This window comes from Pleurodeles waltl, chromosome 12 (assembly GCF_031143425.1).
Source record: "Pleurodeles waltl isolate 20211129_DDA chromosome 12, aPleWal1.hap1.20221129, whole genome shotgun sequence".
NCBI classification, from domain to species: domain Eukaryota; kingdom Metazoa; phylum Chordata; class Amphibia; order Caudata; family Salamandridae; genus Pleurodeles; species Pleurodeles waltl.
The window spans coordinates 675,897,759-675,924,485 of NC_090451.1; the positions used below are offsets into that span (position 1 = coordinate 675,897,759).

A 26,727-nucleotide genomic window follows, 5' to 3' on the forward strand; every position below is an offset into this window, starting at 1 on the left:
CGACAGCATATGATGTCATAAAACTAACGTGCCTAAATAGAGTCAGGCAGAACTTCCTTTATGGAGGCTCATTGAGAAGGTGTCACCAAAGTACACACCGGAAACCACAACAGATTGCATCAATGTTCAGATGTTTGAATCTTAGTGAGGTGAGCACCTTCTAGCACACTTTTAATAGGCTTGGGATGACATCAAACGGTTAGATGTTTATGAATAGGTGTTTAATATAGAAGATGGTATTGAACAAATGCAGTCCAGTTTCTGCAAGTTCAATGATAAATTATCATGGCATATCAGTTTCATTATTTTTGAAGAGACCAGCTAGATCAGTAATGTGGGTTATCATGATCAGTTCTGTCTCTATTCTGCATTAGAAAACAAAAAACAACTAGACTAGATATTCTTTTCCTAAGTTATAACATTGTGCATACTCATTTGCACAGGTTATGGCTACACTAGGTAAAACTGAAGGGGGGAAAAAATTAGTATAGATGGGCTTTGCAAAGCATGATGCAGGACAAAGTTGAGGGGGATACGATGGGGAGAAATGTGAAAAAGGAATAAGATGAATAACATCACACGTTTGGTAACCCTCCTACATAGGATGAATAAGTGCAATGCCCATGAAGCCCAAAATTGGGTTGTATGTTTGCATTGCATTTAGACAAGGCTAAAAACTCAAAATTACATAACACAAATTGATTGGGTAGCTCATAAAGTATCAAATAATGCTCATTTTTTTACATTTTCTGACAGATAAGCTACGTGTCATCCATTCCACTACTGAGTGATCGGAACCAGTTTCCTTCCTTCTTCCGGACCATTCCTAGTGATGACTTCCAGTCTCGAGGCCTAGCGCAGCTGCTTATACACTTTGGCTGGACATGGGTGGGTCTCTTGGCTGATGATGATGACTACGGCCAACAGGGTGCTCACATACTACAGCATGAGCTGGTCAACTCAGGGGCATGTGTTGCCTTCTCAGAGAGCATCATCCTGAGCCGAGCCGATAGGAACGCTTTGCACATTATCCATGTGATCAAAAGCTCAACAGCCAAAGTCATTGTCATCTTCTCCAGTGAAGCAGGATTAACTCCTTTAATGAAAGAGATGGTGAGTCACAATGTTACTGGGAAGATCTGGATTGCCAGCGAAGCTTGGGCCACATCGCCTTTGTTATCCATGGAGAGTTACTCTGATATCCTGACTGGCACCATCGGGTTTGCCATCCACAGCGGGGAGATGCCAGGCTTTAAAGAGCATCTCACCAGCATCCACCCATCAAGATCTCCCAACGACGACTTCACTCTAAAGTTCTGGGAAGAGGCATTTGGATGTAAATGGTGGGTTCAGAAAAACACCCGAGACATCCCGGACAACACATCCAGACTGTGCACGGGGAATGAGAAGGTCAGCAGCCTTCAAACCAGCTACATTGATGCAACCAATTTAAGAGCTACGTACAATGTCTACAGGGCAGTTCATGCTCTTGCTCTGGCCTTGCATAACCTGACTCTCTGCAGGAATGGGAATGGCCCATTTGGGAAGGGGATCTGTGCAAATATTACAAATTTCGCACCATGGCAGGTAATGATGTACATATGCTTTCCATCTATGTGGTAACATTGGTTTGTTGTCGCATTGAGTTCTCTTGACCTCAGATTATGTAACTTTTCATACCCCATCCTTCTTTTTTTCTTCCATTTCTATACTTTGTGGGTGCCCCTTCCTTATTTCTTTTATCGATAATCGGGATCTATCTTAAAAGGTACTGCTTCTTTGTTAGCTTTTTGCATCAGAATGCTGCTGGTTCCCCTGAATATATTTGGGCGCACCTAGAAACCTGTGAACTGTTTCTCCCTTGTGGTGAGTGTCACTTAATTGAGTGAGTGTATACAACATCTATTGATGGACTATGTGATTGCAATACTTGCTGAGAATAATGTCTAAGTTCATGAGCAGTTTATGAACAATGTTTGCTAAATTAAGCCCAAGAGAACAATGGGCTCCCAGTTTTTACTGTGCCTGCATTGGACCACACTATGAATATTGACTGGTGTGTTTTTTAAAAGCATCTCATTCATTGGTAGTGATTTTGGCAACAATGATCTAAGAATGTTGGTAAAAGGAGGACTGGATAGTCCTCAGTCCAGGACTATTTTCCACTCATGAAATGATTCATGACAGTTTTAAAATATCTTGCCGCTCTGAGACATAAACCCTGTTGTCTCTCCCCATACTTTGAAGCCTCCTCTCTTCCTGCATTTTCTTAGATATCTATTGCCATCAATCTATTTCTGCACCGTACCTTCTGTTACTTCTTCCATTTACGCTCTCTTTTCTTTTATTGTGTTTTTATCGCCAGCAGGCCCTGGATATGTTGGTTTTGAAATAGGCTATTTGTGCAGTTCAGTTTTTCAAAAGGTATTAGAAATTTGCAATCCAGATATATTATTTTTAAATATTGGTACAGCAATGTGGTTTACAAGTTTGTCACTTCCATATTTGACAAGATTATTTTTATAACAAGGTGGTATAACAACAAGCTTTACAAAATTGTCACTGCAAGCTGTTGTAGGTTATATGTGAACGTCATGCAATTGACGACGGCTCAAGAACAAGTGGGTGAAAATAAAACCAAAAAGTAGGTATGAAGGTAGGTTAACGCTTATTGTATGGAACAAAAAATAACTACAATAATAAAAAGCAATTAAATAAATGAATACACCTATTCACAATAATAACATTACAGTTTATGTTGGCTGCCAATTATTATAAGAATTCAAAACAGTTGTTAGTAACAGCCACAACCTTTTAGTCTCAGCAGAATGTGTATATCAATGTGTAAAACTTATCTTAAGCAGAAAACCAAGTATTTTTATTTCCTCAAGAGGCACCAAAGCTAATCACAAAAACGTTTATAAAACAATCTATAGCTATTTGAGTAATATGAAACAATTGAATGTTTCATTTCTACTGAGAGGACACAATTATTGGTTGTAAATCCAGCAGGTATGAAACTAGGCAGATTGGATGCGCCGTTGATTCTTTCCATTTTGGACATTATCTACAAACCCTTTGATTCCTATCTATTCTAAATGAGACCCTGCACATTCTCCCTGCTTGATCTATATGTACAATACCATAATCTGAAGCAAGCACATCAGTTATATTGTAGGCTGAAAACTGGAATCCGATAAAATTGTCTATTCAGTGAATACGAGTGAAGCGCATTATTAAAGTATTCATAGGATCTATAGGATAAAGATTAAGTTAACTCAATTGAATGAAAAGACTCCATAACATATATTTTTTAAAGAAGTTAAAAATGTGATTATATTTTGCAATAATTTGACATATACAAAAAGTGAATAATACATTATTTTTAATTATGTATACAAAGAAACGTGACCCAATTCGTTTCTGGAGCAGTTGAAGATGTAAAATTAAAGAGAGGATGGAAATAACTGAAAAACGTTTGACAAGATATAACGTTATTTTTGTGGGGAAGTCCATTCAACGATATAACAATATTGGAATAATTTTAGAGTGTGCTTTTCATTAGTATAGCATTATATTGGATTTTTAATCACTACAATAAACTTAAACCTAGCTACCTACCAATTGAAAATTAGGTTTTTATGGATAAATGGCAAGGAAAGAAACCTTTAGCAGGAGAATCCCACCCCAAAAAATGGTTCTGTGGGAAAATTATTCCGGAAACAAATATTTTTGCCGGAAGGCAAAATTGTGCAAAGTGCAAAATGTGTTACTTTGGTACATGTGTTACTTTGTAAACAATTCACTAACAAAACTTTAATTTACACTTTTAGCTCTGCCAGGCACGGTCCAGAAGCATTGAATGGTAGATGCTGGAAGTCAGTTCTACGCATGATGTAAAAGCTACACATTCTCAAGACTCAAATGCATCAGCAATATATTTAATCAGAAATTAACAGATATGTCTTGACAGAGATATGCAAGGTCCAGCTTAACACTTGTCAGAATTGTTCTGCATGAAAAAGGTGTGCTGGGTCCAGGAAGATGACCAATTTGTATTGGCAGAAACATGTGAAGACCCTTGGGTTAATATGAGGGTAAGGAATGCTGAAAAATGGGGTTGCCATGACTTTGAAGGGCAGTATCATGACACTTCTTCCCCTTTGTGATGATAGAATACTGGTAGAGTTCTTATAAAGAGATGTGTTGCCTCTCCATTATCTCATTTGAGAATGGGATGCAGGACCCTACTAACTTCAACATGGATGATGCTTTTCATAAGCTAGGGTATGTGTTAAAGATTCTGTATGTCATTTAGGAAATGCATAAACTTATGTTTTGGGGAAACACAAGTATAACAGAGAGTGCATGATTTCTGCCATTGTAAATATTTGTCTCCTATTCAGCTTCTCTACTACATCAAGGGCTTGCGAGTCTCAAATGAAGCCGGAGTGAAATTATTTTTCAACGAGAATGGTGAAGTTCCTGCTCGGTATGATATTGTCAATTGGCAAAAGAGCCCTGAAGGTGCTCTCCGGCATGTGACAGTAGGCAAATATGATTCCAGTGACCCTGATGGCCATACACTTACCATTAACATGAGTTCCATCCACTGGACCGCTGGGAGCACTCAGGTACAGGAGCATGTAATCATATAATTATTTTTAGAGCATGTTTATTTATGATGAATGGTGAGTGTAACCTGCAAAGTCCAAATACGTACTTGAGAAGAGAGGAACTTGTGGCGGGGGGCCTACTTCTGGGGGATGAACAGTTCTTGTTCAGGTTGTGGTATCAGTGAGACCGATAAGCCCTGTATCTTCGAAGCTCTGATTGCTGGGAAATCAATCCAGAGCTGAAACCAGTGGGGTCACCCTCTAAAACGCCTACCTCCAACTGCAAGGAGAAGCTTTCCCTGCAGCCTGAGGCTTTTTGTTTATTTATGATGATCGCCATAGAGTGTGGCTGACTTCAGCACCTTCAGGGTACAGACAGTGTTCCACCCCCTCCCCCGGGGGACAGATCAGGGTACACCCTTCCATATTGTCCAGCCCAAGAGGGCAGAACACTAATTAGACATGAAGAAAAATAATTACAAGAGGAATTGGGTGTGGGACTGTCCCATCTGACATGACGCTGTCCATGTGCTTCCGGTGCCCGGCATTTTTCTGTGTTTGTGGGGGAATAAATTAGTCCAATTGCCCAAATATGTCTATCCCAAGGGGGAGGAAAGCTCAAAAGCCCTCAATCAAAAGCTTCCAAAAGCTCCCCTCACATCCACAATTTTCAGATATGCTCTATGGACCCCAGAGAGACAGATTTGGGGCACTGTCCCTCCACCCCAACCCCTGAATCTACCCAACCTGGAGACAAAAAGCATCACTAGAGATCAGGAATTACTGCTTTATTAGTATGGGTGTTTATGGAGTTGGAGATCGCCACAGTATAACAAGGATTACTCCTTTAACGTTTTTATTATTTAATGCGTGAGTTGGTGCCGCAGGAGCCCATATTATATTTCTGCTCCCCGGGAGCCAAATTGAGCACCTTACCCCAATCAGTCTAACTGGGGCAAGGGGTAGAAAGCACCACTACACCACACATCACTTAACTCTCTTTTTGTTGTATATGGGGTGATGGGCTGGCCTGTATTAGCATCAGGCTGCCACTTCCACTTCTGGGACTCACAAGGTCTTCTGCCCCCCTGTGAGACAAATTGCCACCTAGTGGATCCACATGGGGAGCAGATGGATTACTTTTTTTGTTATACCTGGGACAAAGGCTGCCTTTATTGGCATTAAGGCATCACAATCACCCCAACGGCTCAGAAGGTCTTTAGATAGATAGAAATGAAATAAATATGAGTATTTATTTACCACAAATCTGCCAACTCAGGGGAGTTGAAAACACCACTAGACACAAGGGATTGCTTTTATTAAGTCTATGCTTGGTTGCTGATGGTTGTTGACATGGAGCTCTGCTCCTCCACTGAAAGAGCCTATGCAGTATTTCTACCCCCGAGAGGCAGATTCACAAGTCTATCCCATAATCTGACCACAAAAAGGGACAGATATGAGCACTAGGACTATGGAATATATATTTATGATTATATAAGCAGTGGGTGTCAGCCAATCCTAGTATCAGGTCACACCTCTACACCCCAGGTGCTCTTTCTGTCCACTGGAATACAGATTGGGGACTTTATCCCCAATAAAAACTCCAAGGGAGGTCATGGCACACCAAGACACCAAAGATTACTTTTTTATGGCTTTTTTAAGAATGGAATGAGGGCCAGCCAGTATTGTCAATGAGCTATGAAACTTCACCACAGGGCTTCTTCACACAGTGCTTGTGCACCCTGGAAGACATATTTAGTAGCTTACCCCAATCTGCTCAGAAGGTGGAACCAAAACACCACTAGAAACCATGGATTACTTGCTTTTTATTATGTATGGGGTTGGTGCCTGGCTCATCCTGACATCAGCTCCTCTCCACCTGACACTAAACCCATGACATTCTTTCTTGCCCTCCTTTGGAGCAGAATTAAGGCTTATTTCCAAACTGCCCACCCCCCAGGGTAATGCAAAAACCTACCGGACCTCCAGGATAAACATGTTTTAATAAAAGGTATCGGGGAGCTGGATTGTCCTCTCTTGGGCTGCCCCCACATCATTGGGCCTTAGGCAGCATTTCTTCCTCTCTGGGAGGCAGTATGAGATTTGTATCTGCTTTCTAACTGCCCATATTTAAAACAAAACAATTTCCTCTTCCTTGCCATGGTTGATGGCTGAAGTTTCAGACTCTAAGTCAGTGGTCTCCAAACGTTTTAATGCTGCACCCCCAATAGAAAAATAAAAATCATTGGGCCTCCTCAGAATTTTTCACACATATTTTATAAAGATGGCAATGTTTAAATATGTCTAGACCTATTTAAACATTGCAATTAAGTAATGTTACTTTTTTAAATGCAATAACATGCTTCTGCTTAAAACAAAGACCTGTTATCTGTATAATGTTGCTTTTGGCCAGAGTCTGGCGCCCCCTGGAATCACATGAGGCCTCCCTAGGGGGGCCCACCCCCCAGTTAAAAGACCTCTGCTCTAAGTTGATGGCAGGGAACCGTACAAAATCTAGGCATTTCTGAAACTAGAAACCTAGGGAATCCAGGGTGGAGTGGCTTGCATGCATCTCATCAAGGTGTCTTACCTGCAAATGTCATAACTATGCCTACACATCCCAATTTCCTACCATTTGGCATAAAGAATTGCTGAATTTGAGACAGTAGATTGGCCATCCCACGAGCAAACCTACCAATGTTTTGCATTTCTGAAACCTTGCGACCCAGGGAATTGATTTTCATGTGGCTGCCATGGATTCCAGCACTTCGTCCAGAAAGCACTGTAAAAAATCCTCTCTCTTTTCTTGGAGATGGCCTCAACATTTGGGTCTAGGATAAGCCAGCAACCATGCAATCCGATCAAAGCTGGACATTTCTGAAAATCACAGGCCCAGAGGGTTGCGGGGTGAATTGGTTTGTGTGTTCCAGGATGCTTCCATACCCAGAGTTCCCTGCAAATGTCAAGTCTGTGCTTAAGGACACCAAATTTTGGAGAAATGCTGCAGTATTAGGGTACTCAGCAGGCCAGCACACAGGGAAGCCTACCAACCGGGGTATTTCTGGCCCAGGGCACTGACAGTAGTGTGTTTTGCAGAGATCTCAGGACATAGTCCTGCTCAGAATGACCTATGAAGGCCAACACTGTGCTTAAAAGCACCAATGTTCTTTCTCTTTTCATGGTGGAAGGCCAAAGCATCTGGGTCGGTTAACAGCCAGTAAACCCTATTAAGCGTAGGCACTTCTGAAAATTAAGGATCAAGGTTAAGCCAGGACAGAGCCCTGTGAATACCAAAACTAAGCCCAAAAGCACCAATTGTCATCTCACTCGCCATGAAGAGTCACAGAAATATTCAAGCGCTAGGTCAGCCAGCACCAAGAGATCCCTATCAACCTTGGCTGTTTCTTGAACCTAGAGACCTGAAAAAAATGAAAAATTGTTTGACTTTCAAGGATCCCAGCATGCTGTTCTACCAAAGATGCCCTCTGTACCTCAGAAATGTGCCCCAAAGCCTCCTATTTCCTCTCTAGATCCATATGAATGGTGGGAACATTTATGTCTGTGGGTGGCAGGCACTTAGTCAACCCCTCCAAGACTGGGCATTTCCGAAAACTAGAGACCTAGGAAACTTCTGTGTGGTGTGACATGAATACATCCCTGCATACAGGCATTGATAAAATGCCATGTGAACACCAAAACAATGGCTAAAACACTCAATTCCCCTTTATTTTCTATTGAGAATTGCTGCAGTATTTGGGCTCTAGTTAGGCTGGCACCCAGGGAATCTGGACGATCGTATGTATTTTAGAAATTTTGAGACCAAATGAAATCCTAGGTTGTGTGGCTTGCATGGATCCCCGCACATTTTCTTATCCAGACTGCCCCATAAAATTTAAATTTGTGTCTAAAATCACACAATGTCCTTTCTCAGTCCATACAATATGGCTTAAACATTTGGGTCTGGGATCAGCCAGCACTCATTAAAACCTCAGCATGCCCGGAAACTAGAGAACAAGAGAAACCCACAGCAATATGGCTTCATGGCGGGGTTGCTGCAGCAATCAGGAATTAGGTGATCTGGAGTCCAGGAAACATATTGACCCTGGTCATTTCTGAAATATACACACTCTAGGGAAATCTAGGTATTGTGGCTCACAAGGATCCCAGCATGCTTTTGTAACCTGCAAGCAAGGGAGTAACGTAAAAAGATTGGGTCCCCTGCAGAATCTCATGAGGACTCCAGAGTCTTCCATATCTCAAAAATATTACTTGACCTTGGCCTAAATTGGGGCCCCCCAGGAGGGTTGGGGCCACCTATAGGATGAGAACCCCCGCACCTCAGGGGCTTCAGGAAACCATCCAGAAACATCAATTTCCTCTCTCTTTTCATATTGGATGGCTGCAACATTTGAAACCGGGATTGATCAACAACCGAGGCGCCCTGCCAGCTGTGGGCATTTGTAAAACCTAGATAACAACAGTGATCTAAGATGGAATGGCTTGCATGGACACCAACAGATTTTCTGATAGAGAATGTAAATGTCACAACTAAGGGCCTGATTTTGATATTTGTGTGTGGCCTGTCATCTGTCAGGGCGGTAGAGGTCATTTTCTCTGCCATGCCAGCCAAATTACAACCTGTGCCGTGGACGCTCCTAAGAAAGCACTAACATTGGCTGCCATCTTTTAGGCTGATCCGTATCAAATTGTTTGTTTTTTCATATGTAAACTCCCAAAGCGGGAGATTGTTTAAAAAATAAGTTATGACCTTACACCCTGGAAGGTCTCTTTCAGGGTATTGGGGTCATTTTCTTTTTTTTTTGTGATGGTTAATGCCAGAAAAAATAAGACATCAGACCATCCACAATCAATAGGGCAGGGTAGGCTATCTGATGTCCTTACTCTGATGGCTCCTACTGTGTCAGGCCATCGGAGTAGGTTTTCTAGTTGCAGGGTCAGCAAGGCTCCACCTCACTCAGAGTACAGCAGGCATATCAAGGGTTTGGAGCCCGGGGTACTCTGCCATGATTATGACTGAGTACCCTATCCAGAATTCTCAATCATACCCTGTATCTAAAAACATCAAATTCTCTCTCTTGTTTTCCTTTGCTGATGCCGCACAAATCCCTTCTTCTTCTCCATCTAATGTCAAACATCCCTCATTCACTGAAGGCCAGTCTACTCATTCAGAGGCTGTTGGGGATTAAGTAGGGAAGCAAATGCCTTCCCTGGATAAATAGTGACTGCAGGGAAGTATCATCATCACCTCTCGAAGGTGAAATTGCCCAGTAATATAGGGTACCAAAACCTTGCTAATAATTAGGGATGGGCATAACTCGCCTATTTTGCTGTAGCGTAATTATGCAAAATTACAGAAAAATTACACAAGATTACATGGAATTGCACGATGAGTGGAACCTCTCATTTAGCAATATTTTCCTAGATGTTTTACCAAATGAGCCACAGGATGCATTTTGTGCTAGGAAACTAGTGCTAATTGCATCACAAAAACAGCAGCAGTCAGCCCTCACTCAATGAGTTTGTTGTTCCTGTGCTCCTGCAGTAGTATGTTTGCGCCAATTGACTCTTAATTAATCGAACAGGAGTAATCTCATTATTTTCAGTAATTTCAAGCCAAGAGAGTAACACAAAATTACCCAGATTGCTCTAATTATTACAGCATAATTAAAATTTCACCCAGACCTAATGTTAATAATGGCTAGTATCATTTTATTTCCCTTGCTTGCTTCCCAATATCTTTGTCAGAATCTCTTTCAGAGGGTCACGGGGCAAGCCGGGGCTACTGAGTCCAACAGTGGAGGTTGTGGCCTTTTACTCCTGATGTCCTGGTGCCCAACCTACTATGGTGTAATGTGGGTCGAGCAGTTCAAGGCTGTTTAGGGATTGTAATTGCAAGGCATACAGAGGCCCAAAACTCAAAATACATAGGGTAACTGCAGTAACTGAGGGCCCAGTCAAATGCTGTGTTTTGTGATAAAAGTAGTATTTAATGAGAACACAGAAAGCATAAAAGCCACCAATACATTATGTCCTCAATCTATTAAGGTTGTACACTAGCATTATCCTGGGTGGTAGCCCACAGTCCCTCTTTCCCTTCTAGTGAGGCTGGGTATTCCCCATTCAAAAATTGAGGTGACTTTCAGATGTGGCCAACTATATACACCATGCAACAAAGTCTGAGTTTGGCTGGAGAGTCAATTTCAGCAGCGTAACATGCTTAGTTTTGTGCAACTCCCCAGAAACTTTTGAGTGTAGAATAGTCTTACCCAACCCAATTGCAGTAGGTGAGTGCAGGAGGGCAGGGTAGTGTCTTCTCAATCTCTGGCACCTCAGTGGTCTTTCCCCAATGATGAGTAAGGGCAGCTATAGTCTCCGAATGGCTTGTGTCGGTGTCAGTCACCTTCTATGTGGCTCTCTCAGTTATCTCTAATTATTACCAAAGAAGTGATCTTCCAAGGCAATTCCCTCATGGCTGATACTCTGGGGGGGTTCCTATTGGCATGGAATTCCAGGGTGACAGATTGACTTCCCAGTGCGCCCTCCTCTCATATGGGCTAGAGTGACAACCCTAACTTTAAGGTGGACCCCAAGTTATGTACCAAAGTTGCCAACATCATGCAGTAAGGGTATCTTCATGGTGGCCCGAACTGGCATACAAGGGTCAACAACATCCATGAGAAGAGGTGGACAGCTTGTGTCCTCGTAAAGTTTTCAATGGGACTCAACATCTCACAATTTGCTCACTGGGACCCACTCAACAGGGTCCCCAGTGGGCCTTAATTTCTCCAGGAGCTCTGCTCCTCCTCACAGGGTCTGCTGGTCTAGGCAAGCAGGTAGAAAGCTGGTGCTCCAGGCTCAGGACAAGCAGTCTTGACTTCCTGGGTGAAGGCATCCAGCAGGGAAACCTTTGGTGCTTGGTTGTTGGTTGTGATTATAGTAGCTACAATACTTGGTTATCTACTTTCCATGCACTGTTGAACCACCTTTATAGTCCATGTACAAACGTGGATGTGATTTAGTGTCTGGTAATTTGAAATTTGTATTTTGGGTGTTGACTTCTTGTAATTACCCTCCCCTCTGTCCTGTCAATTGCCAAAGGGACAGTCTGCAATATCAGAAGCATCGTATGTTTGGATTGACCCACCACACAGGCGAAGGGAGAAATTGGGAATGACACCTGGGTGTCAGCCTCCACTGAAAGATGTCTCACAAAGATTCAAAGGCCTAAACCCTCCCTTCTATTATGATTCCCTAATACTTCAGTACCAACTTTATCAGGCCCACCATCTCACCTGACAATGACCCCAGGCCCTACGGACCATTTAATCTTCCTTGAATTAAATAGATCTTTGATGTGCACTGAGAAAGATGTGCTCTCCTTCCTCCAGTGTCTGTGTAGCCACCGCAGCATTCAATAATGTCAACAATCCACATTTCCTGACTGGGCGTTGAAGTCCTCACCTCCTCAAGCCAGCCTTTCCAGGCCCTGAGCTCCCAAACTGGAACCCACAGGCATCCATGTAATATACCAGGCACATGTAGACATACATCCCAGCACATACATGCAAGCATGTCAAACTGCACAGCTGTACATACTGACATCGTGTAGGCCAAGAGTGAATTTAGTAGACAGCCAAGGAACTTTACGTTAGTGATCCAGAATATGCCAGTCCTGTAAGTCAGGTAATAATGCCAATTCACACTATTAATTCCTATAACGCACAAAACATATATCCTGGCAATGCTAAGCTTGTGTCGCTTAACTCCTGGCAAGCGCTGCAGACTTCTACAACTACAATGGTAGTGCGAATGGGACCTCACCTGGTCTAATAAGACCGGTTTACCATGAGGGAGGCCTAGGTCATGGCACACATGCATGGTCTATGTTTGCTTAAGGCAGAAATGCAGTTGGGGCACTCTAGGTAATGGTGCCTGTCCATAACCATGCACAAGACGAATGTTTAAAGAAAAAAATATATATCATTTAATATTTTGTATTGCACAATTGTCACTATCTGCAATGGACTGGTTCCTTTTGATATGTGTACATGAATACACAGACACCTAGTGATGTTCAATAGAGGTGCTTCTTGAAATAATGACAAATTGAATTGTCTACAAATTGCTATTAAAAACATTTGCTGTTCTATTTTTTATTTGAAGAATGTTATTTTTCATGTTTTTAATATGCAATGTTTTATGAGTAACTATTCGTAAAGTTGTGGATTGTACATTCACAGTACTTTTGCTATTTTGGATCGATGTGCATCTGTTTCCTGGAATGACAGGAATTTTAGGATAGGTTGAGGGAGAGAGTATATCTGTGTTGTAGAGAGGTACCAGTTCTCCGATTGAGTTATCAAGAGACCCTGGAGGACTCACCTCGGTAGTGGGTCGCTATTGTTTCGAGGGAGGAAATGAGTGTGATGAACAGTGCAAGTAGGGTAGCAGTTGTGAAGGGGAGTGGCCGATGGGATTTAGATGTGTGAAGTAATTCTGCATTCAAAGGTAATAAAGTTATTGACCATGAAAGAAGTGAATCAGAAAGGGATTTCAGTTCACGGTGGAGTAGGTCAAGCAATTCTCTTAGACATTGTGTGGTCAGTGTCACAGGTATGAGGTGAGATGTGGTGAGTGGTCTTTGGTCATCAGCATTTGCATTTGTTGTATGGCAGATACTTGAGGAAGATCTGGGACTTAGGGCCTCACTTTTGTCTCTTTTGGGATAAGAGGTCAGTATTCTTTGTGGTTTGGTTGAAAGGCTAGAGGTTGGTGTGCCAGGGGTGAAAGATAGTGTCAGAGGGACAGACATGTCAATGTGGGAAGGGTCGAATCTGGCTTTAGGTGACGTATGATGTTGTAAACTTGTGTGACAAATGACCTGGGAACAGGAGGGGGAGAAGTGTAGTGGACTTCATATGTTGCATTGGCAAAGTGAGAAAACAGGGGAGGAGTGGGTTGTACATAGGAGTGTTGGAGGCTGATGGGATGGAATATTGGAGGTGCATTGTGGTGGTCATTGCTTTCTGTGATTATAGGATGGTTTTGAAGCAAACATCAAATTGTTCTGTGGAGTGGAGTCCGGGGATTGAATCAAGATGTTGCCAATGTCACAGATGGTGATGGTTACATTTCCATTGAGATTCAGGCCGACATTACAACTTTGTCGGTAAGTACTGCCTACCGCCACTGCGACGGGCGCCAAAAGACCATCGCCGTGGCTAACATCCATCCGCCATAATATGACCCTACCTGGATTTCCCCCACAAGAAGGGCAGAAATCCAGCTGTGGCCATAGTGGTGGACGGTGTTAAGGTGGCGCTGCTACCACCAGCAGCGACTGCCACCAGCCGTATTATGAAAAATAATACGGCCTGGTGCTGTTCTGCTAGCTGGTGCTGCTGGGGGTAGCAGCGCCCCATCCTGTCCCCTGCCGGAAGACCCCCTCGATTCAGGTAAGTTAGATTTGTGAGTATGTGTGTGCATGCGCATGAGTGTGTAGTGTTGCATGTGTGAGACTGCGTTATGAATGCAAATGTGAATTCATGGTAAGTTTGGATGTGTGTACAGATGTGTGCGTGAATGAATGGATACATGCGTATATGAATGCGTGTATGCCTGTGTGAGTGAGTGTTGAAATGCGTGGTGTGTGCCTGTGAGTGTTCGTGTATGGGGGGAGGATTGGAAGGGGGGAGCGTGCATGGAGGGTGCAGGGGTTGTCTGGGGAGTTTTAGGGGGAGTTGGCCTCCTACCAGTGACAGGGAAGGAATTCCCTGTCACTGGTAGGGCCTACCGCCATGGTTTTTATGATATTCACCATGGCGGTAGGCAGGGTCATAATGCCGCCGGCGGGATAGTAGCAGCCACCGGGTTGGAGATTGTTATCTCCAGCCCGGCGGTAACAGCCTCCATGTCGGTCGGTGTGGTACATTGGCCGATTGGCACGGTATGTACCGCCAGCCTGTTGGCGGTACTACTGCCACATTTCCACCGACCTCCGGGGTCATAATGACCCCCTAAATAAAGCTCTGGTGTCTAGTTTTCTTCCTTTTAAGAAACATTTTGTTCATTTTTAAAAGCTTCCAGTGAGGTACAGTGTCATAGGTGATAAGAGAAGTTCAGTCTTGAGGCGACCATTGCGCTCGCTGATTTAATAATGCACAATTAGAGTTTCTGGAAATTCCTTCACAACTTTGTGTCTGTCTTCTTTTTCAAGTAAAAATTATGGATTACTGTTCCAAGCACAACTGCATAAAGCCACCTTTCACCTGGTAGCGGAGATCCACTATTCCTCAAAGACCATAAAAGGGTAGCATCCTGAAAGGTATTTCCCATTATAACTCACAATTTTTAGAAATGATGTTAGGGAGGTGCATCCAAATCCATTCCCAATTATAATCCATGTTGGCAATGGCCCTTTTTGCAGGGTCATCCCTAAACGTTTTGTCTCCTTCCTCCTAATTTTTCTGACCTGTTTTTGTTGACTTTGGGCACTCTACCACTGCTAACCAGTGCTAAAGTGCATATGCTTTCTGTGTAAATGATACTGGTGATTGGTTTATCCCTGATTGGCATATGTGATTTACTAGTGATTTAAGGTGCCCTGGGCCTGTAAATCAAATGCTACTGAAGCACTGGTTGTGCCACTCACATTAGTAGCACTGTAAATATGTCTCAGACCTGCCACTGCAGTGTATGTATGTGTAGTCTTGCACTGCCAATTCAACTTGGAAAATGTACCCACTTGCCAGGCCTAAACCTACCCTTTTCATAATGTAAGGCACCCCTAAGGTAGGCCCTAGGTAGCCCGATGGGCAGGGTGCACTGTATGTTATAGGTGGGACATGTTCTAACAGTGTAATACTGGCTAAATTCAGTCTTCACTGTGGCATGCCCTCCCTCTCATAGGTTAACATGGGGGCTTCCTCTAAATAATTTTAAAGTGCAGATTCCCTTTGAGAGCAGATAAACATTTGGAGTTTAGGGTCTCTGAACTCACAATTTAAAAATACATCTTTTAGTGAAGTTGTTTTTTAGAATGTTAGTTTGAAAATGCCACTTTTAGAAAGTAGGCATTTTTTTGCTTAAACCATTCTGTGATTCTGCCTGTTTATAGATTCCCTGTCTGGGTCATTTTGTCAGTCGGGCTGTTTGTGAATCCCCTCTAGACAGTGGCACAAAGGGAGCTGGGGTGTAGCCTGCATATCCTGACGAGCCATCTGTGCTAGAGTGGAGGGAGGAGTGGTCACTTACACCTGAATGGGCTGTGCCTGCTCTCTCACAGTGCAGTCCCGAACCCCCTGGTGTGTGTCTGGGGACTGGCCTGGGCAAAGCAGGATCCTGTAAACAAGAGAGACATTCCTTTGAAGTGTGCCTACTTCAAAGGCAGAAAGGGGTATAAGTAGTGGACTGAAACCCCATACTTTAGATTTCTTCAAGATCACTTCTGGATTCAAGAGGAGCCTCTGCCAAGGAAAAGAGCTGAAGAGCTGAGGAGATGTGCTACCCCTGCCTGTGACTGTGCTTTGTTTGGCTATCCTACAGTTGCTGCTTCTGCTTGTGGAAGGGGAGAAAGACTGGACTTTGTGGTATATTCCTGCTTGTGAAAAATCTCCAAGGGCTTGAACTGAGCTTGCCTCCTGTTTTGAAGTCTCAGGCCCATCAAAGCTGCCTCTGCTAACATCTGAACTCTCTGAGCCTCCTGCCCTGCTAAGTGGTGTCCTATCCAGTTCCCGGGCCCTTGAAAGGTGAAGTTGGCAGACAAGAGCTGAAAATCCATGCACAGAACGCCGTGCAGGGAAATTTACGATGCACCATCTGGAACACGGCTGATAAACGACTCGCCCCAGCTTTGAGGATAAAATAGATGCTCCACCTGCATCGTAGCTGGGAGATCGATGCTTTGCAGCTGGAGAAACACCAGCTTGCGGCTTCTGATAACGACGCAAACCCCACACAGCAAGATTTTTTTCTAACACCGTGCAACCAGATTTTTCACGCATTGCTCCTAGGTGTTAAAGTCAATGTGTTCGGAAATTGACGCATCGTTCTCTTGCGATGGAGAAAAACAACGCACTGACGAACGGAGAAGAAACTATGCACTGCCTCCTTTGAGAGGAAGGAATCGACGCATCGCTGCCTTTTCCGACGCATGCTCACCCGTGCGGCTTTATTTTTGTGCTAACGAGGTACTTTGTGCAAAATCATCGTTTCAATAGTTTTCCACGCACAAAACATCATGGGGTAAATTTACGATGCACCATCTACAACGCTGATAAAAAACACGCCGCCGGCCTTGCGGCTAAAATCGACGCTCCACCTGCATCGTGGCTGGGAGATCAACGCATTGTTGCTGGAGAAACGATATGCAACACCCGCTTGCGGCTGCTGATAACGATGCAAACCCCACGCAGCGCGGTTTTCTAACACTGTGTGACAAGATTTTCCACACATTTTCCCTGGGCATTAAAGTCAACCCTACTCTGCGTGGATCCGAGGTGCCCCGCCTGGAAATCGACGCATCGTTCTCTTGCGAGGGAGAAAAATGATGCATCGCCAACCCAACCGAAGAAGAAACAACGCACGGCTTCCCTTGTGAGGAAGGAATCGACGCATCACTGCCTTTTCCCCCGCACGCTCAACTGTGCAGCTTTATTTTTTACGCTAACCAGGTACTTTATGCACAATCATCATTTCCATTGTTTTCGATGGAGTAAGACTTTTGTTCCTTTGAAAATTCATATTTTAACTTGTGTATGTTGGATTTTTGTCATTTTGGTCTTGTTTGATTTAGATAAATATTACCTATTTTTCTAAACTGGTGTGGTGCCCATTTTGTAGTGTTTGCACTGTATTACTGTGTGTGTTGGTACAAATACGTTACACATTGCTTCTGAGTTAAGCCTGCCTGCACATGCCAAGCTACCAAGGGGGTGAGTGGGGGTTAACCAAGTGTGTTTGTCCTTTGCCTGACTAGAGTGAGGCACCTTGCTTGGATAGGGGGTAACCTGACTGCCAACCAAAGACCCCATTTCTAACACTCCATTTCAGGAAATGAGTTTTAAGTTAACCACATTTCTATATTCAACTTTTCACTGTTTTCTCTGCATCATTTTCTTTTTGTACCACATCTTCCTTCAATAACTTCTTAGTAATTTTCAATAGCGTGTTTGCTAACTCTGCGTTTTGAAAATATAACTGATGCTCCAATTTTCTCACCCTCTTTTGAAACCTGCTAAAACACAGTATGTTACTCTCTTTCAAAGGATCAGTTTTGTAATCCATTGCTTCAACGTTTTTCTTTTCCTCTAGGTCCCTCCATCTGTCTGCAGCCATGCTTGCCAGCTTGGTTACAGGAAAGCTGCTATCAAAGGGAAGCCCATCTGCTGTTTCCTGTGCGTGCCTTGCCCATCAGGAGAAATTTCTAATGCAACCAGTAAGTAGGATAGGAACACAGGGGCCTCCAATGTTCTTTGTGTCTCACAGTAGTCAACAGTTTGGTCTCACAAGAGTCTCACTTGCACATTGTCGTTGTAAGCACTAGAGAAGCTGTGTTTGGTTTTCTATTGGATCAAGCTTTTCACAGGTTCTAAGTTATTTTGAGGTTGGCCATGTTTCAACAGAGCTGTCTAATTATATAATAAGCTATCGAAGAACTCTTCCTAGTCTAATAGTGCTATCTTAGCTCTACAAAGCATAAACCATAAGAACATCTGGACAAACGTGACTCATCTCAATTCAAAGCAGGTGTTTTTTGCCAATAGGGAGAGAATGAGTGCCTTCATCAAATTTCTAATGTAAGTAGGATAGGAACACAGGGGTCTCCAATGCTCTCTGTGTCTCACAGCGGTCAACAGTTTGGTCTCACAAGAGTCTAGCGATGCACATTGTCGCTGTAAGCACTAGAGAAGCTGTGTTTGGTTTTCTATTGGATCAGGCTTTTCACAGGTTCTAAGTTACTTTGAGGTTGGCCATGTTTCAACAGAGCTGTCTAATTATTTAATAAGCTATCAGACAACTCTTCCTAGTCTAGTAGTGCTATCTTGGCTTTACAAAGCATGAACCATAAGAACATCTGGACAAACGTGACTCATCTCGATTCAAAGCAGGTGTTTTTTGCCAATAGGCCAATAGGAGGTAGAATGAGTGCCTTCATCGACAAGTTAAGGGGTATAGGGCGATATGTCATCTCAGAGCAGTATGCTGAACATCCACAAAAGATCATACAAAGTAAAGCAGGGGGCCCTAAATGTGAGGTCATTTAAAGTCTATTTGACAAGTAGGTGTGTATCTGACATTTCCCTCTCCTTTCAGCTTTCCTTGTTGCTAGATATGCGCATCTGTGTCCCTGCCTTAGCATGAACCCTTCAAAATGCTGCTCTTACGATACCATATCCATCCTCTGAACAGCTCCTCAGTCCCTGCTCATCCCTTTCACATATCAAGGATACAAATCCACTACAGGTCCAGTCCCCTGCATCACAGGCAGAACACATATCTTCCCTTTCACATCTCATTCACATAAATTTAGCATCTACAGAAACACTCATCAATGCATTACCAGCCTGGGTACCACTTCATTGCTACAATAAAACTGCTCACTCAGCTCCCTCTGAGCCACTTCCATCAAAGACACCGCCTCCTCTATACTGCTACATACTCCTTGCAATGTGCCTAGAACACCTCTCCAGATACCATTCAGATAACATGTTCTGCTCCACATATAGGCCACACTGACCAACACCCCTTATCTATGCACCTCTTTCACTCTTTCGGTGAAGTAAGAAAACTTTGGTGCAGTTCTAGGAGCAGCCGTGCCCTACAAACATGGCACTGGTACCATGACAAATGCCACAAAGGCTACACAGTAACACATGTTTATTTCTATCCAATAAATGGAAATTCTAGGCTGGGAGATAACATGTAATGTAATCCTTACTGGAAGTGTTGAGATATTGACTATAATAGGAAAGATTAGGTTGAAATGCATATTTTGTAGGAGCTAATGTGCATTATTTCTTTAGTTTGCCAGGCAAATTTTGAGATTCTAAGATCAGCCACTGCAATGAGTTAGGAAGCATTGTAAATGTGAGTCTGCAAAGATGGCTCGGTAAATAATTGTTTTGATTTGCTTTTTTAGACTCTGCTAAGTGTTCTAAGTGCCCCTGGAATGAGTGGCCAAACGTCAAACAGGACAGGTGCCTCCCAAAGACTGTGGAGTTTCTATCATATGTAGAACCTCTGGGAACCACATTGACAGCTGTCAGCAATCTTGGATCACTGATGCCTGTTGCAGTTCTGGGGATCTACATACATTACAGAAAAACCCCAGTTGTCAAAGCAAGCAACCGTAACCTCAGCTACTTACTACTTCTGTCCCTAACCCTCTGCTTTCTTTGCTCATTGATTTTCATTGGTTACCCCACTCCAGAAAAATGCCTCATTCGCCAGATGGCCTTCGGAATTATCTTTGCTCTTTGTGTGTCTTGTATCTTGGCTAAAACAATCATGGTGGTCATTGCCTTCAATGCCACCAAACCCAACAGCAACTTAAGGAGATGGGCTGGTCCTACCTTGTCTTATGTCGTCATCAGTGTCGGCACACTACTTCAGGTACTTTTGTGTGGCATTTGGCTGCTTTTCTCTCCCCCATTTCCAGACCAGGACATCCACACACAGATTGGAAAGATAATAGTTCAATGTAACGAGGGCTCTAGCGTGGCTTTTTGGTGCATGTTGGCATATCTCGGTCTTCTGGCCACTATCAGCTTTATATTGGCTTTCTTGGCCAGGACACTGCCAGACTGCTTCAACGAAGCCAAATTCATCACCTTCAGCATGCTTGCATTTCTTAGCGTCTGGACATCATTTATTCCAGCCTATCTAAGCACTAGGGGAAAATACATAGTGGCCATGGAGGTCTTTGCAATCATATCGTCCAGTTCTGCTTTGATAACTTGCATTTTCTTCCCAAAATGTTACATTATTTTGTTGCGACCTGAGATGAACTCTAAAAAAAATCTTTTGGGAAGGGCAGTGGCTAATCTCAACAAAGATAAAGTTACTTAGGCAATAAAAGTTTCTCAAACTTCTGTTATAGGAATATTTTGACCGCTTAATCTCTATATGTGATTTTGTTGTATATAATGTAGAAGCAAACAATTGACTGTGAACATAGAGCTCATTTAGAGTTTATATTTCTGTCATGAGTAATATATCTAAAGTATTCACCTTAACAACTTTAGTAAAGGTCAGTTAGGGTTTTCATGAAGAGGTAGAATAAAAAGTTATAGTGTATGTGGCACAAAGTTTAAGATAATTTGAAATGTATCATTTATGGTAGGGACACAACCTTAAACAAACCATCTACTTAAGATAAAAACAGTCTTCTTTACCTAGTTCTGCTCTCTATCAATCTCCAGGGACAAACTGATCATGCCTTTATTGATGTTGACACAACATGGTAAGAATGAATGATTCTTAATTGATTTATGAACACACAAAACAGCTTCTGCTCTCATGTACTCAAGAACACATACATTCAACTATTGACTAAACTTACATTAGCCGTGCAACTATTGCTTGGTTACCTATTCCATCAATGTTTGATGCAAACAAGTTATTCATTCAACCATTAAAAAGTGTTATTCATGGAGTTTTGAATGTGCCACTCTCCCTGGGGCCTGTAGCACTGAACTGCGATCTTAGGATTTGCACATCTGGAACAGAATTTGTGATTACTGAACACAACTTTTTTTTTAATAATTCACCGAAAACACACTGTTAGAGTGAAGGTATACCTACCACACAAAATGTAAAATACAATGAGATTTGAATTTATGGTTAGGAAAAGTACCCACATCTCATGCCTCTGTCATGGTCTGCTTAAGACTTTTGTATTTATATCTAAAGATATATATTATAACGATGTGCATAAAGGGTTGAGTTTGAATAATAAGCTATAATTACCCATGAAATCAAAAAATGTGTGAAGTTATGAAATTCACAATTTGAGGTGGTACCTTCACCTTTTGCCCTTACTCTGCTGCTCTAACTTAAGGTTAACTCAAACCCCAGCCCTACAGTCTTTGCAACATCTCACACATCTCAACCAAAAAGTAACACACTACACAGTCTAAATGATTGAACCCATAGGCAACCATCATACCGACATGAACCCACCATCAGAAAGCAACCAACTCATCATTATGCATCTACACATCCACAATTTACCAATGTTCTACATGTCAATCCAACAACTTCTTCATCCCACCATTCAACTTTTTCAAACACTGAAACACATCTCTTTCTCGAGTAATAACAGAGGTGCAAGTTAAATATGGCATAGTATGGCAGGTTTGGGACATGAGGTGATGTTAGGAACTTGCATGAACTTTAATAATTTACAGTGACACTACAACTAATATATTAGTTTGATTCTGTTTCAACTTGATTTTTTAGGTACCGTTATTGTTTTTTACCGTTCTGTATTTGCATATGGTAGTTGATTTGTTGGAGTATCACACATATTAAACCATAAAGATGGGTGTGTGGTAGATGATAGTGGATGTGTATTTTTATGACGGTTGTGTGGGTGTTGTGTGCATATATGATGGTGTGTATTTTGCCATATGATATTGGTTGTTTAAGTGTATGATACTGAGCGTGTTGGCCTGTCATAGTGGGTTGTGCTGTCCTATCGTGTAGGTTGTTGTGGTGTGGTGGATGTATGATGGTTTGTTGGTATGTCATGTGGGTTGTAAGGATAAATATTCATGGCTGAGGCAGGATATGATGGTGGGTATATTGGCATATGGCAGGAGGTGGCATATGGCAGAGGGTGTTTGGTATATTTTGTTGATACTCTCTGGTACTAAATGTGGTGTCTCAAACGTACCCACACCCAGGGCCAAAAGGAAAAAGGAAAATGTTTCGGCTTGTCCGTCTCATGGTACTCTCATAGGAGATTCTGACTTTGCAAGGCTGTGCCCAGAGTCTGAAGATCAATGTTAAAGAGATATGGGAAAAGGCAGGACTCTGAGGTACTCGTAACAGCAAATGTTAGGAAGAGAATAAAGTTTGAATTTGCATGCATAAGAGAGAGATAAAACACTCTTAGACCTAAGCCTTAACTTGTGTTTATACATTTTTGGCTATTGTTTAAGAGTTGTTGGAAATCCCCAAGACACTAGTTTTAAACATAATCGGTTTCTGTCAATAATGTCACAGGTTAACTTGAAATCTATAAAGCATGAGCATAAGCATTTTGTTCCAATGCAGACAGAGCATTTAACCAGCTTTGACAGGGTAATTACATATTCAATTGTGCTGCTTTTAAGGCAAAAACCCATGTGGAAACAAGGAAATACATTGTGGTGACTTGCCCAATTACACGGGTCATTCAAGAACAAAGATGCATACAATTGTGCTTCCATGTGCAGAAGGTCAATAAATCTGCAGCTATCGAGGTTGCTTTTGAGCCTGTCTTGTTTGCTTTTGATCCCGCTTTTAAAAACATAAGGTTAAACATGGAGCCTTTTGAAGAAGCCAGAATGTTATTGGAAAGATTATGGGTCAGCTGTACTAAGAATCACTTCCCAAATTATATTCCGAAGTTTTGCAAATTGATTTTGATTTTGAAAACCAGACAGTGCACTCATAGGTTGGTTCAAAAGTTCCCATTCAGAGCCCTTCACAATCCAACTCACATCATGAATATTAAGGATGTAGGATGGACGTTGTGACTATGGGTCTGATTTAGAACTTGGCAGATGGAATACTCTGTCACAAATGTGACAGATATCCCATCTGCAATTCTACAATGCCCATAGGATATAATGGGATCGTAATACGGTGGATGGGATATTTGTCACCTTTGTGACTGACTATTTCCCTCTGCCAAGTTCAAAATTAGGCCCTATGTCTACTTGGAGGCCCTCATAGGAATGGCAACATGCAAAGGTCAGCACACCACCATATCTGTGATTGCCTTTAAATAAAATAAACGTTTCTTTAATGAAGCACATTTCTTTAAAGGAAAGGGGTCTGCGTTTAAATAGAAAAGTTTACTTTTATTAAAAAGTTTGTCTTGTTGGACCACTACCTGTTCTCAAACAAACTTTTTTAACATTCACAATTACAAATGACCTACCACCTTCTATGGGCTATCAGTAACTTTTCAATTGTTTGCAAACAGAATTGCAGTTGCAAACCATTGATACATCAGATGCGGAATCGCAATTAGGATTCAACACCTAAAAACACATCTTCCAGATTGAGATCTGTCATCTATTCCTAAACCCATTTATACAGTTCCCACAAGAAGTAGGACTGCGTATTAGGATGATAGAACTTTAGGAGGTAGGGACTGAGTCTGTCTACGTCTTCAGGTAATGTCAGCCCAATTCCTAGCTAGCTCACATTGCCTCCCCTGAACCCCTAACCTTCCCAGAGAAACATGATTTCGGCAACCTCAAACATGTCCACTCTGATTCTCAAAGAAATTTTGGAAAAAGCTATTTACCTTTTGTTCTTTATTTATGCATGCTCAGGGTAAACTACGAATTAAGGTTTTCAAACATTTATTGAAATATTCACATTCCTGAATTGAGAGAATGAGCTGTGATTATTAGGCTGATGAAACAAAGCACTGCAATCACTACTACCAACATGGTGAACAGAATAAATCCAACCATGGCAATCGTATTTCTATTATGTTCCTACTTATTCCAACCTACACTCTGAGAGCATAGCGGGTGTACCCCCTGTCAGATCTCAGAGGATAGCCAGAGCCAGCCATACCTGGGTAGCTGGGCCAGGGAGTTGGTCTAGGGTGAAGTTGGCAATCATTCTCTGCAAGATGAAAGGTCAGTATCAGCAGAGCTGCATATCGAACACAGGATCTGTTCCAGGACAATCAGAGCAAGAGTGCTCCTCTGACCTGTGCAGGGCAATGAATAGTTTATATAATCAAAACCATACTGTGTTAGAGGCGTGACTCTGATGTTATCATGTCTAGGATTCAGAAGTGTCTCTAAATGGACAGCACGAGTACTAGGATATCTTGTTTTATGTTCTTAGCCTTGAACAGAGCGTACAGATTACATGATGAGGAAGGCTTACTGAAAACAAGTAGCATGTACAGCGCATTCTCAGAATAATATAGTGCAAGCATAAAACATGTTAAATAACTTTACTAAAAATGATGTCAGCCTAAAATGTGTAAAATATAAAACTAAAATGGAGAACTAAACTGGGCCCAAGAAGACCTCGCAACACCACCACCTTCAAAGGGTTTCAGTAACTTTTCAACTGTTTACAATTGGATTTTCAGGTGCAAGCCATTGATACATCTTATGCCAAACCGCAATTAGGACAGGACACCTAAACACAGCTCTTCCAGACTGAGATTCAGCATCTATTTCTAAATCTATTTTGTGACAAGTCTCTACCAAATTGAAAAATGTATTTATCCAATGAGGAAAATCAACACTGCAGTCACAAAACCTCAAATTTTGCACATCACAGAGTTTGCGACCTTAAAATTGTTTAGTACATCTGGCCCATTATTCTTTTAACCCATAGTGCATGCACATTGCAGAAGTCAATGAATTTAATTTATAAATAGCAAAAGGAATGTTGTTAGATTAGTTAATACCCTGACACATGCTATATCAAACAATTTCATCCACAAGCACATGGCCATGAGGTGAGGACCATGTTACAAGGACCTGCTTTTGTATAGAGTTCAGTGCCATAAGATGTTGGTTGCATGCACTTAAAATGGTGCATATGATAGATATGGCTGTGAGAATGGTGCCTTATGAAGCTGGTTGCCTCAACATATGATGGTGGTTGTCCTGGTCTATCATGGTAGGCAGGTTGACCTACAATGTTGGTTGTGTGAGCTTCAATGAAGGTAGTGGTGGGCTTGTCATTTGAAACTATGTAAAAATGTATGAAGAGTAGTGTGTTAACATGAGATGGTGGTTGTTTGAACATATGATAGTTGGTTGTCTTGGTGTAAGTTAAAGGGTGTGGCACTGATGCTGTGCTTTAGTGACCATAGCCATGGTGTAATTGTAACCAGGGTGGCAATGGTGGTCAAAAGGGTGGAAATGGTGGAGCTTTTGATGGTGTTTTTGGTTGTAATGACTTGTGTAAAGATGATGGAGGTGATAATGTGATGTGGTGAGAGTGGGAATGTCTTTTTTAATGGTGGTGCTTGTAGTGATGCTGGCAGTAATGGATGTAGTGGTGGTAATGGTGGTAGGAGTTGTGGTAATAGTAGTGGGGTGATGCTAATTATGGTAGTAAATGCGGTGATAATAGTGGGAGTGCTAAATGTTATAATAATGGTAGTGGTGATATTAGGTGGGACCTCTAAAGGCTGCCCTTGGGGATTTTTTCTAAGCCAGTGGTTCCCAACCTTTTGACTTCTGTGAACCCCCACTATCTCATCACTGGAGCCCGGGGACCCCCTCTGAATCTTCCTTGGAATCCAGGGACCTCCGAACTGAGTCATAACTGAATGCTGGGAACCTAATCTGTTGATATTATTTAATTTTCTAAGCAGTCGCGGACCCCCTGAGGAGGCTTCACGGACCCCCAGGTGTCCCCAGACAACAGGTTGGGAACCACTGATCTAAGCCACTGATATTTTTCTAAATCTTTTCCAATTTTTCCTTCAGGACTTTTGCACTCAAACTGCTTTACTACCAAAACTGCATTTTACACTGTTACTGATGTACTAATCTGCTGCATTGCAAAATCATAGCTTAAAGGGACTTGAAGGGCTGAACTCCAGAGACTCCAGGTGCTGGCAGAGAGAAGTCTTTGCTGTCCCTAAGACTTCAAACAACAGGAGGCAAGCTCTAAATCAAGCCCTTTGAGATTTCTTCACAAGATGGAAGGCACACAAAGTCCAGTCTTTGCCCTCTTACTCTGGCAGAAGCAGCAACTGCAGGATAGCTCCACAAAGCACAGTCACAGACAGGGCAGCTCTTCTTCCTCAGCTATTCAGCTCTTCTCCAGGCAGAGGTTCCTCTTGTTTCCAGAAGTGTTCTAAAGACTGTGGTTTTTGATGCCCTTC

The 26,727-nt window shown here is 42.3% G+C and overlaps 1 protein-coding gene across 1 annotated transcript in view; it reads left to right on the plus strand.

Annotated features, from left to right (window-relative positions):
- The window catches only part of LOC138267212 (extracellular calcium-sensing receptor-like), a 31,294-nt gene extending 10,589 nt beyond the window's left edge, over positions 1-20,705 (plus strand). The window contains exons 3-6 of the mRNA XM_069216067.1: positions 757-1,587; positions 4,407-4,634; positions 17,949-18,072; positions 19,777-20,705. Coding sequence (XP_069072168.1) covers positions 757-1,587; positions 4,407-4,634; positions 17,949-18,072; positions 19,777-20,705 — 2,112 coding nt within the window. The remainder of the gene's footprint in view (positions 1-756; positions 1,588-4,406; positions 4,635-17,948; positions 18,073-19,776) is intronic.
- The last annotated feature ends 6,022 nt before the right edge of the window (positions 20,706-26,727 follow it).